General features: G+C 43.0%; 1 protein-coding gene across 1 annotated transcript in view; it reads left to right on the top strand.

Annotated features, from left to right (window-relative positions):
• The window catches only part of PRRT1 (proline rich transmembrane protein 1), a 44,079-nt gene that overhangs the window by 20,034 nt on the left and 4,073 nt on the right, over positions 1-19,972 (top strand). The window contains exons 2-3 of the mRNA XM_087928549.1: positions 6,824-7,236; positions 18,928-19,104. Of these exons, the coding sequence (XP_087784675.1) occupies positions 6,824-7,236; positions 18,928-19,104 (590 nt within the window). The remainder of the gene's footprint in view (positions 1-6,823; positions 7,237-18,927; positions 19,105-19,972) is intronic.

Here is a 19,972-nt window from a genome sequence, read left to right as displayed (position 1 = left end):
GTCTGTGGTGCAACGTGACATTGGTGGATGGAGAGAGACATGATGTCCCAGATGTGCTCAATTGGATTCAGGTCTGGGGAACGGGCAGACCAGTCCATAGCATCAATGTCTTCATCTTGCAGGAACTGCTAACGCACTCCAGCCACGTGAGGTCTAGCATTGTCGTGCATTAGGAGGAACCCAGGGCCAACCGCCCCAGCATATGATCTCATAAGGGGTCTGGGGATCTTATCTCGGTACCTAAAGGCAGTCAGGCTACCTCTGGGAAGCACATGGAGGGCTGTGCGGCCCCCTAAAGAAATGCCACCCCACACCATTACTGACCTACTGACCCATGGCCAAACTGGTCATGCTGGAGGATGTGGCAGGCAGCAGAACGTTCTCCATGGAGTCTCCAGACCCTGTCACATCTGTCACATGTTGCTCAGTGTGAGCCTGGTTTCATCTGTGAAGAGCACACGGCACCAGTGGCGAATTTGCCAATCTTGGTGTTCTCTGGCAAATGCCAAACATCCTGCACGGTGTTGGGCTGTAAGCACACCTGTGGACATTGGGCCCTTATACCACCCTCATGTAGTCTGTTTCTGACCGTTTGAGCAGCCACATGCACATTTGTGACCTGCTGGAGGTCATTTTGCAGGGCTCTGGCAGTGCTCCTCCTGTCCCTCCTTGCACAAAGGTGGAGGTAGCCGTCCTGATGCTGGATTGTTGCCCTCCTACAGCCTCCTCCATGTCTCCTAATATACTGGCCTGTCTCCTGGTAGCACTTCCATGCTCTGGACACTACGCTGACAGACACAGCAAACCTTCTTGCCACAGCTCGCATTGATGTGCCGTCCTGGATGAGCTGTGCTACCTGAGCCACTTGTGTGGGTTGTAGACTCCGTCTCATGCTATCACTAGAGTGAAAGCACTGCCAGCATTCAAAAGTGACCAAACCATCAGCCAGAAAGCATAGGAACTGAGAAGTGGTCTGTGGTCACCACCTGCAGAACCACTCCTTTATTGGGGATGTCTTGCTAACTGCCTATGCTTTCCACCTGTTGTCTATTCCATTTGCACAACAGCATGTGAAATTCTGCAATTTGGCAATTCGAATCTCACCAGGCTCAAGGTTGACTCGGCCTTCCATCCTTCCAAGATGGGTAAAATGAAGACCCAAATTGTTGGGGGCAGTATGCTGACTCTGTAAACTGTTTAGAGAGGATTGTAAAGCACTATAAAGTGGTATATAAGTCTAAGTGCTATTGCTATTTCAAATAATAATATATTAAACTAGTTCTATACCCTTGCTTTGCTACGAAACTTTGTGATCGGGCTTAGTTTTGGGGGAGGAAAATAAGGAGGGGGAAAAATCTGCCTCTGCCTACCAGCATCCATTGGTATTCATCTGGCTAGTGTCCTGTCAGTGTGTGAGAGAGTTGAGGGCTGTTTGGAAACTGAAGCAGTATTTGCTGGGTGAGCAAGGAGCCTGGGTGTGGCTTAGCTCAACTGTTCTGTACTAAAGCTGGTTGCTGCTGTGAAAATAAAACTGAAACTCCTCTCCTCTGTTTGTGTTTTGCATTTGGAACAGATTTCTTTTCAGGTGGGGAGGGGGAGTAGAACTCCTTAGCATCAGAGCGTGTTAATAATAATATAGGAAAGACTAATGCTCTGATGGTCATTTCAAAAAATTCTTTCTTAGTGAGCACCTAGAAGCCAAGAGGAACATACATGCCAAATTTCAAGTTTGTAGGCTTTACAGTTCTGGAGAATTTGTGATGATGCATGAGTGGTATTTCACTTTTATATATATAGATTAATAAAATCACCATAATATGGAGCCATAGAATTGCAATGGGTTAGAGGTAATAATTCAATATCTAAAAAAGCTAACCATCTAACTGCTTCTGTTGTAACGGCAGTGAGATTATCCCAGGTGCTTTGAGATATGCATAAATAAAAACATATTAATCCACCTTTTCAACTCGCATGCTATTTTGGCCTGGGAAACACTCAGCTAAGAACCTTACCATAATTTATGGCTAATACCATGTAACTGAGTCCATTCAGCTGGTTGCTAGTTACCATCTCTTTACTTCCATCTTTTTTTAATCTCAGAATCTTGTCCAGGGAGCTGGGTCATCTCATCAGGTGTCTGAAATAGGATAATTTGAGCCTGGTGATCTGTCTCTCAAGTGAGAACTGTGGGTTGATTTATTCAAAGATCCATTGGTTTGTTTTTTCTTGGCCGGCCACAATAGAACAGGATACTTTATTTGGCCAAGTGTGATTGGACACTCAAGGAGTTTGTTTCTGGTGCATAAGCTTTCGATGTGCATACATAAACGACAAAGTGATATAAATCATAAGAAACCAATAGGAGAAGTTAGTAGGAAAGATGAAATGAATGATAGCAATAAGTCTGTAGAGATTCTCAGTCATTGAGGTCATGGTTGTTCTAAAGGTGCTTTTTTCAGGAGGCAACTGGACTCTCTTGTTTTTTCTTTTGAAGACGTTTCACTTCTCATCCAAGAAGCTTCTTCAGCTCTGACAGGCTAGTGGGGAATGGAAGGATTTATACACCTTGCAGATAGAGCTGGTCATTTGCATTTCTTTCAGACAGGTGGATTTTCAGAGGAAAAATTGCAGACTACAGGAACCAGGGGGTGACCCTGAAGACACAGATAAACCTCCAAGTTTATCTTTCAATGACCCTTTAAAAGGATGCAAACGACCAGCCATCTGCAAGAAGTATACATCTTTCCGTCCCCCACCATCCAGTCAGAGCTGAAGAAGCTTCATAGATGAGAAGCGAAATGTCTTCAAAAGGAGGAACAAGGAAGCCCAGTTGCCTCCTGAAAAAAAACCACACCTTTACGATAATAGCAATACAGCCCAACTAAATGGGTAAATATCTTTAGACATAATTCAGCGTTGTGGGAATGACTTGTTCAGCAGAGTGAACTGTCTCCATGTCTAATTGTTTTGGCATGCAATGCCCTAGAGTGGCGTCCTGAGGAGAGGAGTTGAAACAATTTTTTGTCCAGGATGTGTAGATATTTTGTCAATCCTTTTTCTCAGGAGTTTTCTCCAACAAGGAAGAAGGCAGGGGCTTCTAAAAATCTTGCCAAGACAAATCCCGCAGCTTGGGTTTGTCAGGAATCAAGACTGATTTGAAAGGAAGCGTACGTGCATAATATCGACTGAAGGAAAGAGAGACCACAACCACAAGAATTTCAGCTCACTGGTACCATAGAGAAGCTACCTTCCCGCCATCTTGGGCTGTGCCTCTTGGTAGGATGAGGGACATCCATGTAATACATTAAGGGACTGTCTCCTCTCGAGCCAAGGCTGTGACATTGGTGTGTCAGCTCTATGCCTTTTGTTGATGTTGACATTTTTATGCTTCACTTGCTCTCCAGAAATCAATTTGCTATGTTCAGACTGGAAGGGAAATAGTTTATACAGTATGACCAAAATCACAACACATGCCTCCCCACTCAGAAATAATTCAATGGGGCTTACTGGAACATGTGATTAACAGAGTCCATGCTAGGAAGCCTAATTAAGACTGCTTGTTTCCCCCCCAGTATATGAATAGATAAAATAGAATAGAATTCTTTATTGGCCAAGTGTGTTTGGACACACAAGGAATTTGACTTGGTGCAAATGCTCTCAGTGTACATAAAAGAAAACATATATGTCTAGTATTTGAGCCATATAGAATAAAACAATTGTGCTATTAAAACAGATTAGCTACCATATTCTTCATATGTTGATCGTTTTTGTTTAAATAAGGATGTTTAGCTACTAAGCGTTTTTCAAGCCTCTGAATGCATCTCCCAGTTCAAGAAAAGGGCTTAGTTGCACAATTGGAAAAATTGTACTTTTTCCTTCGGAATTCTTGTTTCCCATTTCTGTGTATGTCAAAAGTGCTGGGGAAGGCCGAAATGCACAAAAGTAGAAGATGAGTATTAAGAATGAGGAAGACCGCATTCCATCGGTGTGGAATACCAAGTTGGGAAGGGAAAAACAGGAAGGAAAGTTTAATCCTGCAGGGCATCACTTTATGCTGCAAGCTTTTTTTCCCCCTTGCTTTTATTTGAGCTACGTTTGCATAATACACAGCTCCACAAACTGTCTAACCACATTTTAGTCTAGTGCTTGTAGGAAGGCCCCCCTCAGAATATTCTACAGAATATTAAAATATAATTTACAGAATATTATTACTAACGTAATAGCTGCAGTGATTCACATGTCACCCGTGGCAGAAAAGACCGTACAATGGAGCAGAATTCACTTAATAGCTGTCTTGTTTAGCAACAGGAATTTTGGGATCAATTGTAAGTCGAGGACTAACCTATGTTCTTGGTCACCTGTTTCCTGACCTGATCTATCTTGGAGGGATGATGTTTAGAGCCTCGGTGGCACAGTGGTTGGAGTGCTGTACTGCAGGCTACTTCTGCTGACTGCCAGCTGCCTGCAATTTGGCAGTTCAAATCCCACCAGGCTCAAGGTTGACTCAGCCGTCCATCCTTCCGAGGTGGGTAAAATGAGGACTCAGATTGTTGGGGGCAAATATGCTGACTTTGTAAAACGGCTTAGAGAGGGCTGTTAAAGCACTATAAATCGGTATAAAAGTGCTATATATCTGCACCAATTCAGGAAGCTCAAACTGCCCAAGGAGCTGATGATAATTTCTACAGAGGAATTATTGAGTCTGTCATCTGTACCTCTATAACTGTCTGGTTTGGCTCTGCAACCAAACAAGATAGACACAGACTTCAATGGATAATTAGAACTTCAGAAAAAATAATTACTGCCAACCTGCCTTCCATCGAGGACTATATACTGCATGAGTCAAAAAGAGGGCTGTGAAAATATTTACAGACCCCTCACATCCCGAACAAAAATTGTTTCAACTTCTACCCTCAAAACGACACTATAGGGCACTGCACACCAGAACAATTAGACACAAGGACAGTTTTTCCCCAAATGCCATCACTCTGCTAAACAACTAATTCCCACAACACTGTCAAACTATTTAGTAAGACTATATTACTTCTCATCCTTCTTCTCATCCTTCCTAGTACCCACCTCTTCCCACTTACGACTATAACCGTGTTGCTTGTATCTTTACAATTTATATTGTTTTATTTGTTTCCTAGTATGATTCGATTGCTTATTAGTAACCTATGACTATCATTAAGTGTTGTATCTTATGATTTTTGATAAATGTATTTTATTTTTTCTTTATGTACACTGAGAGCCTATGCACCAGAGACAAATTCCTTGTGTATCCAATGACACTTGGCCAATAAAGAACTCTATCGCTATTGCTGTGTCAAACTATATACAGGAGAAATTGGTGTTGATGCCACCTTCTGTTTCATGCAGGCAAACTTTTTTTCTAGTGGGGGTTTCAGACTTAGGAGAGAACCAGGAAGACTGAACATCCATTTCTCTGCAGTTGTCAATGTGACAGAATTAGGTCTCTTTGTTTCTGGACCGTTGGTCAGTCAGAAAGCAACACGGGGCATTGGTGTCACGTTGCATTTCTCTTGACAGACGTTGAGGTTTGTTCCACCCTGATCTATCTTGCTTTGGAAATATAACCTAAACCGATAAGGAAATGTGGGCTGAGGCTAACCTTAGTACAGTTATCTGTCTCGGTTGCTGTTTTTAATCTGTTATTTTGAGCGCTGGAATGGTGCGGCAGATTGCAAAGCCGCCTGTGGAGTCTGCTGTTCATGTTTGGGAGTTCGGGAGTTGGGTTATTAAAATATCTATTTTGAATGGGTACATTTGTGTTTTGGATGCAGAATAGATCAGTCAGGGAAACCGAATATTGATAGAACAGGAATAAATATAACCACATGGCTTTTGAGCGTTCCAGAAAACCTCCATTCCAACAAATAACTCCGAGACAGACATCCTTTCCAAAGTTCTTTTTATTAAGAGTAGTAAACTGGCACATCTGGGGAATCCCGAATCTGAAAGTTTGGGGTTTCCTTGCAATAAGTAAAAATTACAAATCCACCCCCCGCACCCATCATCGCATCGCATGCCCCAATCACCATCCACCCCAACTTGAGACATCTTGAGATGTTGAGACTCCAGAAAAAATGCAGAGAAGAGCAACCAGGATGATTAGGGGACTGGAGAGTAGAACATATGAAGAACGGTCACAGGAACTGGGCTTGGCTAGTCTAGTGGAGAGAAAGACCAGGGGAGACATGATAGCAGTCTTCCAATATTTGAGGGGCTGTCGCAGAGAGGAAGGGGTCAAGCTATTTTCTAAAGCACCCAAAGGCCAGACAAGGAATGGAAACTGAACAAGGAGAGATTTAACCTGGAAATAAGGAGAAACTTTCTGACAGTGAGAACTATCAACCCATGGAACAGAAGTTGCCTTCAAAAGTTGTGGGAGCGTTATCACTTGAGACCTTCAAGAAGAGATTGGACTGTCATTTGTCAGAAATGGTGTAGGGTCTCCCACTTGGGCAGGGGGTTGGACTAGATGACCTACAAGGTCCCTTCCAACTCTGTTTATCTGTTTAACATCCCTTCACCCAGGTGCAGAAAGAACATGACCTTGACTTAGAAAAAGAATGCTATTACGTCTAACCACATACACTCCAAGCAATTCCCCCCTCCCATTTTCCCAGGCTCAAGAATGTGGCAGCGTGGAAGCTATGTCTGGTGCTAATATGGCTTCCAAAGCTGACACCAAGCTTTCACCGGGGTTTCCTTCGGTGAGAGTTGTTCCGTGCTGACATGTGATTTTTGGTGGTTTCTTTTATCTTGACTGCTTTCTCTCTCTCTTTTTCTCCCCCTTTAGGACTTCCTGATTCCGCCCCCCACACCTCTCCCCCACCTTACAACACCGTTTTGCAACCTCCCCCTCCCCCTCCTCAGGATGCCCCCGTCCCGGGATACAGTGATTCCTTTGCTACGGTTGTGCATTCGGGAACAGCCACTTTGCCCCGGCTTGGAGGGGCTGCTACTCTCCCCAGGCCACCCCCCACGTCAGCCACCCTCCCACGCCCACCCCGCCACCATTCTGCCACCCTACCGCGCCTCCCCCCTGACCCCTACATGCAGGAAACTCAGTTCAACGGAGCTGCCCAGGGCTATGTAGTGCAGACACATCCGCCTGTCGGGACCCTTCCCATCGGAGGATACATGCACCCAGGGTATCCAGTTCAACTACAGCCTTGCACGGCATATGTGCCAGTCTACCCTGTAGGAGCGGTGAGTATTTATGTTCAGTTGGGTACCTGGAGACATTTCTGGGGTTGTATTCATTTGGGAGTTTCTTATAAGTAGCCCTTGACTTACAACAGTTTGCTTACTGACCGCCGGAATTTACAACACTGAAAAAAGGGACTGATGTCCATTTTTCATACTTGCAGTGTTTGCATCATCCTTACGATCATCATCTTTATCTTCATTTAATGACCCCATAATCCTTTGTGGGGTGGAGTCTGAGTAACCGGATGGAGCGAACAGAGTGTTTTTTAATGGCCGGATGCCCTTCGCGTCGCCAGTGTGGAATTTTGTTCAGCAGATATATCCTCATTGTGTGAGGATATATACAGGGTGGGGACACAAAATCAACAAAGTCACAAAAACAGGCGACGCCCTTTTAATTCCTTCAACTTGGCTTCAAAGCTCCAAATATCCTTGACTGGAGACAAAAATCTCCCTCACAAACACTTGCAAAAAGGAGGAAATGCCATTCAAACTAAAAATACCTACAAAAGACAAACAGAAAAAAAAACACACATACCACACTGAAGCAATTAAGGAAACCAGGCAAGATAAGGGCTTGAAGACATTCACAGATATTGGAATACACACTGGGAAGAACGACAAACTCAGATAAGAACAGACAGACTAAAAATATTTTCATGCTTTGTTTCCAGCACTGGATCATGTGCAGTTTGTCCTTTTAAACAGTCCTCCCAGCTTCAGCCCATGAAGGGGATCAGGGCCCTTTCCTCCCCCTTAGACCAGACCATTCACGTTTCTCCCTTATCCTCTCCTCCCTGCGTGCCCTAGGATGGAAAGGGGATGGACCTGGGTCTTCCTCTGACTGCCCAGCCGGCCCATGCCCTTCCCCAGCCTCCTCCACAACCTCTGGAGCCACACTTCCATTTCCTGTCAGCTCCAATAGGGGCATGACACATTGTGTCCAGAGAGGGAAATATCTGCCTCTACCTAGAATCAAACTCACAGCCTGTTGATTGTGATGCGAGATCTCGACCTCTAGGCCACTGCACCATTCATCATCCTTATGATCATATTGATCAAAATTCAGTTGCTTGGCAACTGGTTCATACTTATGACCGTTGCTGTGTCCCAAGATCATATGATTCCCCTTTTGCGACCTTCGGGCGAGCATAGTTAATGGGGAAGCCGGATTCACTTAACAACCGTATTGCTAATGTAATAACTGCAATGGTTTGCTTAACAATAGTGGCAAGAAAGGTGGTAAAGTGGGACGAAACTCACTTGACAAATGTCTCCCTTAGCAGTGAAATTTGGGGTTCCATTTTGGTCGTAGGTCAAGGACTACCTGTATTAGTCCGGGACCTTCTTACAGGTAGTCCTCGACTTAATATTACAATTGGGAGCAAAATTTCCGTTGCTAAGCAAGGTGGTGGTTAAGCGAGTGGTGTCTGATTTGATAATCGATAAGCAAATCACTGCATTTGTTAAGCGGATCATCTGGTCATTAAAGGAAACTGGCTTCCCCCATTGACTGCTTGTCAGCAGCCGGATGAGGTCACAAATGGCAGTCACATGACCAGGGGTGGGATTCAAATTTCCTAACAACTGGTTCTGTGGGCATGGCCTAATTTGTGGGTGTGGCTTGGTCATGTGACTGGGTGGGTGTGGCTTGCTGACTGGGCATGGCTTTGTGGTCACGTGACTGGCTGGGCATGGCTTGTATGTAAATATTGTAAATATTTATGTAAATATTGAAATAAATAAATAAAAAAGAGCAACTTTCACCCAAAATCAGGCAAAGCAGATTGAGTTGCTTGCAGAATCACAGATTCACTCAGAGATCTACCTTTCTGCAATCTGCTGCCTGAGCCTGCACTGAAAAATAGAAGCTTCAGTCCTAAGGAAGATTCAACTCTGCTCTCAGGCCACTTCTCCCCCCCTCTTCCCCTGAATACCACCCCTGACTGGGCCTCAGGGAAGCCTCCTGGGTGAAGGCAAAGCAGTACAACAGCGATTTAGATTACCTAGAAAGCAGAAATCCGACAAGAGGGGAGCGGCCAGCCAGTGCCGCAATTTGCCAGTTCTCCAAACTGCACAGAATTGTAACAACCGGTTCTATAGAACTGGTCCAAACTGGTAGAATCCCACCCCTGCACGTGACCCAGGGACACTGCAGTGGTTGTAAATGCAGGCAGTCTGTCAGGATTCCAGCAGTTACTCCCATTTAAATCATGAGTCTCGAGACAAACTTCCAAAGCTTAAAGAAGATTTATTAGGAGTAAACATGCCAGCATTGCCTGGATGTAGCCAACTCTGAGGCACATCATTCATTGTCACCCTTGACCCTGGTTTTCCCCCCAACACCTGGGTGTATTGTAATTCATATTCTCCAATGGGACACATCCATAGCCAAAAGTCATCCATCATCCTCTCCAGTTAGAATTTTGCATGGCAGAAACTTCGGTCACCTAGTTACTATCTTTGAAAACATTTATGGAATGCAGTTTCGGTTTTGCAAGCTGCCGCACTGCTCCCCCCTCCCTTTCTGCTGGCCACTCTAAAAAGACCAAAGAAATATATTATGGGTTGACATAGTCCTTGACGTATGACCACAATGGAGCCCCAAACTTTGGTTGCTAAGCAAGACATTTGTTGAGTGAGACTTGCCCCTTTTTACGACTTTTCCTGCCACATCTCAGCCAGTCCTTGAATACTGAAGATTTGTCCTGAAATGAATACAAACTCCAGCTCCTTTCTAGTGCAATGGAGGTTTATTCATTAGGTCAGCAAACAACAAATACTCTTATCTGACAAGAAAAGCGAAAAACCAGGCAAGGTTAGCGCTGGGTTTAAGTTTGCTCCCTTTCGTTTTATTACCATTATCATGAGACACACCTCACCACACCCAGGCCTATATGCCTAACCCATTATCCCTAAATGCTATTAACCCTATAACATGTCTACATCCCTACCCTATTCCGACCATCACTAACTGATGCAGTAACCGGGAAAGGGATTTTGGAGTCTTAGTGGACAACCAGCTAAATATGAGCCAGCAGCGTGCAGCCGCCTCCCAAAAAGCCAATGCATGAACAGAGGGATACAGTCAAGATCAAGTGAGGTATTAATACCATTCTATAAAGCAGAGGTGGGTATTCAGCAGGTTCTGACCAGTTCTGGAGAACCGTTAGAGGAAATTTTGAGTAGTTCAGAGAACCAGCAAATACCACCTCTGACTGGCCCCGCCAACCCCATCTATTCTCTGCCTCCTGAGTCCCAACTGATTGGCTGGGTCTTCTTTTGTTGCCCTGCACAGGAGAACAGAGCTGGAAAGCAGGTTAGTGGGGTGGGGAGGGAATGGGGATTTTACAGTATCCTTCCTTGTCACGCCCACTACGCCACAGAACCGGTAGTAAAAGTTTTTGAATCCCACCACTGCTATAAAGCCTTAGTAAGATCACACCTACAGTACTGCATCCAGTTTTGGTCACCACATTATAAAAAAGGTGTTGAGACTCTAGAAAAAGTGCAGAGAAGAGCAACCAGGATGATTAGGGGACTGGAGACTAAAACATATGAAGAACGGTTACAGGAACTGGGCTTGGCTAGTCTAGTAAAGACCAGGGGAGACATGATAGCAGTCTTCCAATATTTGAGGATCTGCCACAGAGAGGAAGGGGTCAAGCTATTTTCTAAAGTGCCTGTAGGCCAGACAAGGAATAATGGATGAAAACTGAACAAGGAGAGATTTAACCTGGAAATAAGGAGAAACTTTCTGACAGTGAGAACAATCAACCAATGGAACAGCTTTGCCCTCAGAAATTGTGGAAGCACCATCAGTTGAGACTTTCAAGAAGAGATTGGACTGCCATTTGGCAGAAATGGTGTAGGGTCTCCCACTTGGGTGGGGGGGGTTGGACTAGATGACCTATAAGGTCCCTTCCAACTCTGATTATCTGTTTATCTGTTATCCCCACCTGGTGCCACCTTCACCATGTTTAACCGAAGGCTTACTTACTACCTATGTGTGCCCCAACCCCCTCTAACAATATGCACCACATCAATACATGAAAAGAGCCATCTCCAGCCTTGCAGTTGCTTCAGAATCCATCCTGCAGCCCTGCAGTTGCTTCAGAATCCATCCTGCAGCCCTGCAGTTGCTTCAGAATCCATCCTGCAGCCCTGCAGTTGCTTCAGAATCCATCCTGCAGCCCTGCAGTTGCTTCAGAATCCATCCTGCAGCCACTCTCAACACATACAAGCAGAAATACAGATCCGGCAGCAGCAGAGATAAGGTGACATTCTGCATGGCCAGCTGACTTGCTGCGAGGCGTGTTTGGAGCTGACGGGCTCCATAGCAAACTCGGAGCCCAACACCACAATTGTTAAGTGAATTGCTGCGGTACTTAACTTAGTGACATGGTTGTTGAATTAATCTGGCTTCCCTTATTTACTTTGCTTGTCCGAAGGTCGCAAAATGGGATTATGTCACACACACACACCGGGGACACTGCAATGGTCATAAATATGAATCAGTGGCCAAGTGTGTGAATTTTGATTGCGTGACCATGTGGGCTGCAACGGTTGTACGTGTGGAAAACGGTCTGACGTTCCTTTTTTTCAAAGCCGTTGCAATTTCAAACGGTCACTAAACTAACTGGTAAGTGTGGGAATTCCCTGTATGTGCCAGTTCCCAAGTCCCTGCGTTTTGATGATGTGACTCTGGGGATGCGGCAATGGTTGTAATTGCAGGGACTGGTTGTAAGTGAGCTTTTTAAAACATACCTTTGTAACTTTGAAAAGTTGTGGTTGCAAGTCAAGGACTGCCTCTTTATGACTATGACAATTGGCCAACTCCCCACAGGTAACTTGCCTCGGCCAACTCAGTGCGGGATAACTCAGTGCAGGACAAGAGTTACACAGATATCAAAGAAATGGTGGAATAGAATCATTCAAGAAATGATAACAGATAACAGATAACAGATAATCAAAGTTGGAAGGGACCTTGTAGGTCATCTAGTCCAACCCCCCGCCCAAGCGGGAGACCCTACACCATTTCTGACAAATGGCAGTCCAATCTCTTCTTGAAAGTCTCAAGTGATGGCGCTCCCACAACTTCCAAAGGCAAAGATGTTCCGTGGGTTGATTGTTCTCACTGTCAGAAAATTTCTCCTTATTTCCAGGTTGAATCTCTCCTTGTTCAGTTTCCATCCATTATTCCTTGTCTGGCCTTCGGGTGCTTTAGAAAATAGCTTGACCCCTTCCTCCCTGTGGCAGCCCCATGATGCAAAAGGAGGGACAGAATGAAATGTGACTGGCAAAAATTAAAATGATTTTTATTTCTTTTAAACAATGAAATAAAATTGTTCAATTGTCCCGGACTACCGGTTTGAAGGGCTTCGGCGACAGTCATAAATCTGTGATCGTGTGTGGTTTCTGTCTGGGCTTGCCGCTGGAGCATCCCGAGCCGGCTGGTTTCGGGGCTAAGCCACCCTGTAGAGGTGGTGAAGAGGGGGGAGACCGCCAGCAGGGTCGAGGAGAGCCGCATCTCTCCTCCTCAGCTGGCCATTACTCCTCTTCCCGACAGCAGTTGGAGCGGTGGTCAGAAATGGCTACCACAAAGAAGAACTCGACCGGAAAAGAATGTGCAGGAGGAAGATAAGAAGTGAAAGTTTTGGCTGACCGGTTTAAATTGTAAAAGCAACAACTAAGGTACTCTGGAATTTAAACTTACAAAAAATAACATCGCTCCCAAAGAAGAGTCGGAAGCAGCGAAAGAAAGTGAAAAGGGAAAGGTTTGGCTTTTTTTCTTCTTCTCTCCTTCCCTATACTGACAACTAAGAGACTTAAATAAGAAATTGGAAAAATCCGCTTTGACATCAATAGGCAATTAAGCTGAAAACAAAACAAAATGCCAAAGGGATAATAAAGATTTCTGGACATTAAAAACTTTTCTTTTTCATAAGCAGGAAAAGAGAGAAAAAGAATAAGGACAGGATCTGAAAGAGGGAGGAGACTGCCTGGAATTAAAAAGAATCTACAGTAAAACTTCAACAAGACTTCTAAAAGATACATTTTAACTGAAACTTTGCAACTAAATAGTAACCCCAGGAAGAGAAAGTGAAAAAAAGAGCAAAAAAGAAACAGCTTGTGTGTATTTAGATTATTTGGTGATCTTTCGATTTTTGGTTGTTATATTTGAATGACTAAAATCAATCAGGTGGTTGTTTAAAAATTTATACAATGGCACCACTTCTGGATGAATTGAAAATGGAACTTAAAAAGTACAAAGAAGATGCACAAGAAGGGAAGGGCTCTTTTGGCTTCGTTTTTCAATTCTTAGAAATGGAGATTTGGAACTATGAGAAACAACAAGAAAAGATTGCAAAACAAGAAGACGGGGACAAAGAAGAAGCCATCTTTAATGAACAAGTAATTCTATGTGGGGAAGAAAAAGGAAAGGCGGGAAAGAGAATGGAGAATTTAAGACTTAAAAAAACAACCAAAGAAAAGAAAAATAATTCAAAAAATAAGTATAATACTGGAAAGCAACAGAAAAGGGGAATACAGAAGAGAGAAATAGAGGTAGAGAGACAAGGGGGTAAAAAGGGGAGAGAGAAGAAGAGAGGGAAGAAGGAAAGGAAAAGAAGTTACAAAGGACTGGAGCAAAATATAGAGAAACAGGACCTATTTAGAGATAATGGGTGAAAATCTAACTGAAAAAGGGATTCTGTAAAGGTACATAAGATTGTATTGTTATATTAGTAATAGAAATAACTTTAGAAAATTGGAAACAATGTATGATTAAAATGAGGGATAAAATAGTGTAATTTAGTGAAATGTTTGTGAATAAAATAAGTGAAATAAATAAATGAGAAAATTGAATTAGGAAGGAATGGGAACATTTTAATGAGTTAATGTTTTATAAAATATAAGTGAAGAGGGGGGAATTAACTATGGAAAGCTTATAATTGTTCCCATAGAAGTATGATATTTAATTGAAAAGTAATGTGAAAGATGTTAAGACTTTAATGAATATTAATATTAATGATAGAATTGAATTGGAATGGAATGTTGTTTTAATTATATACATTTATAATTTTTTTCTTTTTTTAAGAATACAGTGTGTATTTTAAGAATGTACCAAGCAGAATCCAAATGGAAGTTATGTATTATATTGAATGTTACAACTTTAGGGAAAAGATATAAAGGCCTCATACTCCAATCAGTAACTGCAGGAGAAATTTTTTTTAATGAGAAAAGATAATAGATAATTGAAACAGGACAGACAAAAAATATAAATACAATGATTTGAATTGAGATGAGATAATTAAAATAAAATTGAGAAAATTAAAAGAGGGGAGAAGCTATGCAGAAAATGTAAAATAGTAATAAGATATGGAATAGAATATAAAAATGAGCATGAACCTGAATTTGTGTCTGTACGAAGAAATGTAACCCGGGATTATGCTGCTTTCAAAAAAGATGTTTTTTTGTGTTTTTTTTTCTCTTTGTGAAAACTCAAACAAAATTTACAAAAAAAATTAAAAATTGTTCAATTGTCCCATGGCGAGTTGGCTGTGGCATGTTGCCTGCTGCAAATTCAGAGGTGGGTATTCAGCAGGTACTGACCAGTTCTGGAGAACCAGTAGCGGAAATTTTGAGTAGTTCAGAGAACCAGCAAATACCGCCTCTGACTGGCCCTGCCCCCATCTATTCTCTGCTTCCCATTGAGTCCCAGATGATCGACTGGGTCTTCTTTGGTTGTCCTACATAGGAGAACGGAGCTGGAAAGCTGGTTAGTGGGGTGGGGAGAAATGGGGATTTTACAGTAACCTTCCCCTGCCATGCGTACCAACCCATGCCATGCCACACCCACCAAGCCACGCCCACAGAACCGGTAGTAAAAATATTTGAATCCCACCATTGTGCAAGTTAGCTGTGGTAAGTTTATTTATTTATTTTCATTTGTTTATTTGATTTGTCAATTGCTTACAAAATAATAGGTATAAGTATATACATAGTTATGAATACATGACATGGGTACATAAAAGAAAAATAAAAGAAACAATAGGACAGGGTCGGTAGGCACATTGGTGGGCTTATGCCCACACCCTACAAACCTCTTAGGAAAGGGGTGAGGTCAATAGTAGACAGTCTAAGGTTAAAGTTTTTGGGGTTTGGGGAAGAAACCACAGAGTCAGGTAAAGTATTCCAGACATTGACCACTCTGTTGCTGAAGTCGTATTTCCTGCAATCAAGTTTGGTTGTCCCATTCCCTGCCTCTATCCTGCAGATACGACTTAGTACAGAAGTAATGAGAGCCATGATTTCTTGAGGTATCACTCCAGTGGTCATATGCCCTTTATTAGGAAGGAGAGGGAGAAAGGAAAGGAAATAACCATACAAATTAAAAATGACAGGGGAAAAACAAAACACAACGAACACATTTATAAGAAAGATGACCTACGACTTCCTTTAATACCAAAGAAAATAATTGTACAGCAACCTCTCTCTAAATTTAAGTAGCTAATAATCCTAAAATCCTAACAATCATAAAATGCCAATATTAAAATATTCTTTGCTTAACTGTAATCTAACAGGTATTAAATCATTAAATATAAATAACCCGTGCATTTATAAAACCTATAATATTTCTCTAATCCAATCCAAACTAATCTTCACATTCCAAAATCGGAAGTTGATTTTTCTCCTTATCTTGTAAGAGATCAAACCGTGGTCTTTACATTGCAAGAAATTTAGTCCAGTTATTGTCTCTAAGCCGAGCAGTCGGCTAGCTTCGTGAGTTTCCAAATCCATTCTTCCACTGGGAACAGAGAATAACAGGGTTGGAAGGGATCTTGAAGGTCTTCTAGTCCAATCCCTTCCTCAGGCAGGAAAAAAATCTACCATTTCAGACAAATGGTTGTCCAATCTCTTCTTTAAAATCTCCATATTGGAGCATTCATAACTTCTGGAGGCAAGTTGTTCCACTGATTGTTCTCACTGTCGGGGAAATTCTCATTAGTTCTAGGTTGGACTTCTCCTTGGTTTGTTTCCACATTTTCTTCTTTCCAATTTTGGGCATATCACAACCTAAGGCAATTTTATTTTTATATTTCACGGCAGTTTGATTAGTGAAGGACAAACTTCCTCTAAAATACAGCAGCCGTGTTTTAGAGATACAGCCTTATCCTCTTACTAACCTTAGCTTAAAGGAACTGTAATTTGTCCTTTTATGCCAAGCCATTGTTTCTTTCAAACATCTTCCTTGTGCTATAATTAAAAGTGACTTATTTGATGCACAACATTAAACCCTAAGCTACTGTTTCCTTCAGAAACCCCTGCGGCTGGATGCAGACATCCTGCTAAGTCAAATGGCCTGAATGCAAGATGTGAATCCATTTATTTTTGGTAGAAAGGAAGGAAGGAAGGAAGGAAGGAAGGAAGGAAGGATAGAGAGAGAGAGAGAAAGAGAGAAAAAGAAAGGAAGGAAAGAAAGACCTGCAGCTAAAGTGAAGTGTTAATACAACTTTATAATGCCTTGGTAAAACCACACTTGGGATATGGCATCCAGTTTTGCTCGCCATGATGTAAAAAAGATGTTGAGACTCTAGAAAGAGTGCAGAGAAGAACAAGGAAGAGTATTAGGGGACTGGAGGCTAAAATATATAAAGAACGGTTGCAGGAACTGGGCTTGCCTAGTGATGAAAAGAAGGTGACATTATGGCAGTCTTTCAATATCTCAGGGGCTACCACAAAGGAGAGAGAGTCAAGCTTTTCTCCCAAGCACCTGAGGGCAGGACAAGAAGCAATGGGTGGAAACTAACCAAGGAGAGAAGCAACTTAGAGCTAAGGAGAAATTTCCTGACAGAACAATTAATCAGTGGAACAACCTGCCTCCAGAAGTTGCAAAGGCTCCAACACTGGAAGTTTTTGAGAAGAGATTGGATAACCATTTGTCTGAAGTGGTGTAGGGTTTCCTTCCTAGGCAGGGGGTTAGACTAGAAGACCTCCAAGGTCCCTTCCAACTTTGTTATTCTATTCTATTCTATTCTGTATTCTGTATTCTATATTCTATTCTATTCTGTTCTATCATGAAGTGTGGATAGGCAGTGTGTGTAGGCTGGGATTTGTTTGAAAGCACCCAATCCAGCTTTTCACCCCCTTCTCTTGGCGCAGTTTAGGAGAAGGGCATCTGAGCATCCATGTACTCTTAATGAAACCATGTTCATCTCCTTTACTCGGCTAGGGCCTTTGTAAGGCTCCTGACACGTATTAATTATGTGCTCTTTGGAGGCGGTGTTTTGTCTTTTTTGTATGCCAGGCAAACAAGCTTCCTTAAAAGAACAGCTAATTAGTCTTCTTTATCAGGCCCACAGTCGGGAATGGGCAGGGGAGAGCTACGGAGGCTTTGCCAGACAGCCAGAGGATAAATGCAGGCAGCTGGATTGCAAATTTTTACAGAAAAGAAAAAGAAAAAAAAAGTTGATGTGACGATTTGTACTACTAATACTTAAAATGCCACTCATTGCTTGCCTTTCATTGACCCGAATTTTAGAGGGCGAAGGAACTTCTCTCTTTTAGCAGCAAAATACCACTTGTCTTCTTATTCACTGTCTAGAATAGAATAGAATAGAATAGAATAGAATAGAATAGCAGAGTTGGAAGGGACCTTTGAGGTCTTCTAGTCTAACCCCCTGCTTAGGCAGAAGGCCCCCATTTCAGACAAATGGTTGTCCAATCTCTTCTTTAAAATATCCAGTGTTGGAGTATTCACAACTTCTTGAGGTAAATTGTTCCACTGATTAATTGTTCTCACAGTCAAGAAATGTCTCCTTAGTTCTAAGTTGCTTCTCTCCTTGATTAGTTTCCACCCATTGCTTCCTATGCTGCCTTCTGGTGCTTTGGAGAATAGCTTGACTCCCTCTTCTTTGTGGCAGCCCCTGAGATATTGGAAGACTGCTATCATGGTCCTTCTTTTCATTAAACTAGACATACCCAATCCCAGGACCTTGTAGATCATCTAGTCCAACCCACTGATTAATCAGGAGACACCATACTATTTCTGACAAGTGGCTGTCCAGTCCCTTCTTGAAAGCCTCCAGGGATGAAGCACCCACGATTTCTGAAGGCAACTTCTGTTCCATTGGTTGATTGTTCTCACTGTCTTGACAATTTCCCCTTATTTCCAGGTTGAATATCTCCTTGATTCATTTCCATTCATTGTTCCTTTTTCTTTGTTGTTCCAATCATTTTTTGTAAAAACTCTAGAAGACTATCCTTCTCTTCATATTTTTTGGTATTTTTTCTTTCTTCACTATAGTCTTCCTTCCAGTTTCTCCCTCACAGCCATTGCCCTAGCTATGAACTTCCCATTTTGCTGTCATTCAGAGGCCAAGACTGAAAGAGTTGGGCAGATACATTTTATAGTATTGGTTTTCTAATACCTTTCCCCATCCTAGAGATAATCAGAATTTGAACTTTTTAACCTGCAGAATCTACCACTGAGCTATTTTGGGTGTGTGTGCAAACACTCCAGATTGCAACACTCCACCTGCAGATTCAAGTGGTACATTCCATAACGTACTCTTCTACTTGATAGTGATGAAACTTGTTTTCCTTCATATTAAGTTGAATGAATGAATGAATGAATGAACAAACGAATGAATGAACGGTTTCTTCAGCTTTTCAATTTTTTTTTTCCAGCCTTACCCTCAGGGCAACCCACCTCCACCACCAGCTCTCTCCCCGACACAGATGACGCCTGGCATCGCCATCTTGGAACCCCGGCGCCCACCGCACGATTACCTTCCCATCGCCGTCCTCACCACCATCTGCTGCTTCTGGCCCACAGGCATCATTGCTATCATCAAGGCTGTGCAGGTGAGTGGTGTAGGCCTCAGTCCCGCAGGTAGGGTACAGGAGATAGGTTTCCGAATGCAACAGCTGTATTTATTTGTCAGGATGGACATTCAAGGCTGTTTTGCTTCTCAGAAAGCTCATTGTCTAGGACAGTGGGCGCCAACCAGTGGGCCGGGAGCCACTGGTGGTCCGTGAGAAAATTTTGGTGGTCCGCAGAGAAATGTCACCCCGAAAGCACGCTCCCCTCAAAGCAATTAATCCAGGCTGTGCAGGAACACAAAAGCTGCGCTGCCCACATGGCTTGTGGGAGCACAAGGCTTGCATCACTTGCATTGCGAACAACACGAGGTAGTGAGGGGAAGAGGGAAAGGACGGAGGGGGGAACTTGCTCCACTCGCCCCATGTGCCTGGCCTGGGCACCAGGCTGCTTCTTTCTGCTTCTTTCTTCTGCTTTTGGCTGCACGCAAGGAAAGCAGCAAAAGTCTTTCTTTCTCTCCCCCAAACTCCGCCAGAAATGAGTCTTTGGGACCTTGCAAGGCCTCCTGCTCCAAGAGGCTGTGCCGCATAACATGTCTCACAAAGACTCATTTCTGGCGGAGTTTGGGGGAGAGAAAGAAAGACTTCTGCTGCTTCTGCTGCTTTCCTTGCATGAAGCCAAAAGTCTCTCTGGCTTAGGTTGAGAAACACTGATCTGGAGGGAGGTTTTGGTCCCGTAGCTGCCTGTGTTGGTGGTTAGTGAGCAGGACTACAACCTAAATAATACTGTACTGCAGCTTCACTGGAATCCCAAGCATCTTTGTTGCCAAGCACCTTTAAAGTACCAAAGTGTTGAAGGAAATCCTTCTGGAGTAGGGAGCCCCCTTTCCAGATCCAGAAACGTCATGAAATG

The sequence above is a fragment of the Pseudonaja textilis genome, chromosome 2, assembly GCF_049901715.1.
Source record: "Pseudonaja textilis isolate UNSWEBS1 chromosome 2, rPseTex1.2, whole genome shotgun sequence".
Classification (NCBI taxonomy): Eukaryota; Metazoa; Chordata; class Lepidosauria; order Squamata; family Elapidae; genus Pseudonaja; species Pseudonaja textilis.
This window is presented reverse-complemented; position numbering and strand designations above follow the sequence as displayed.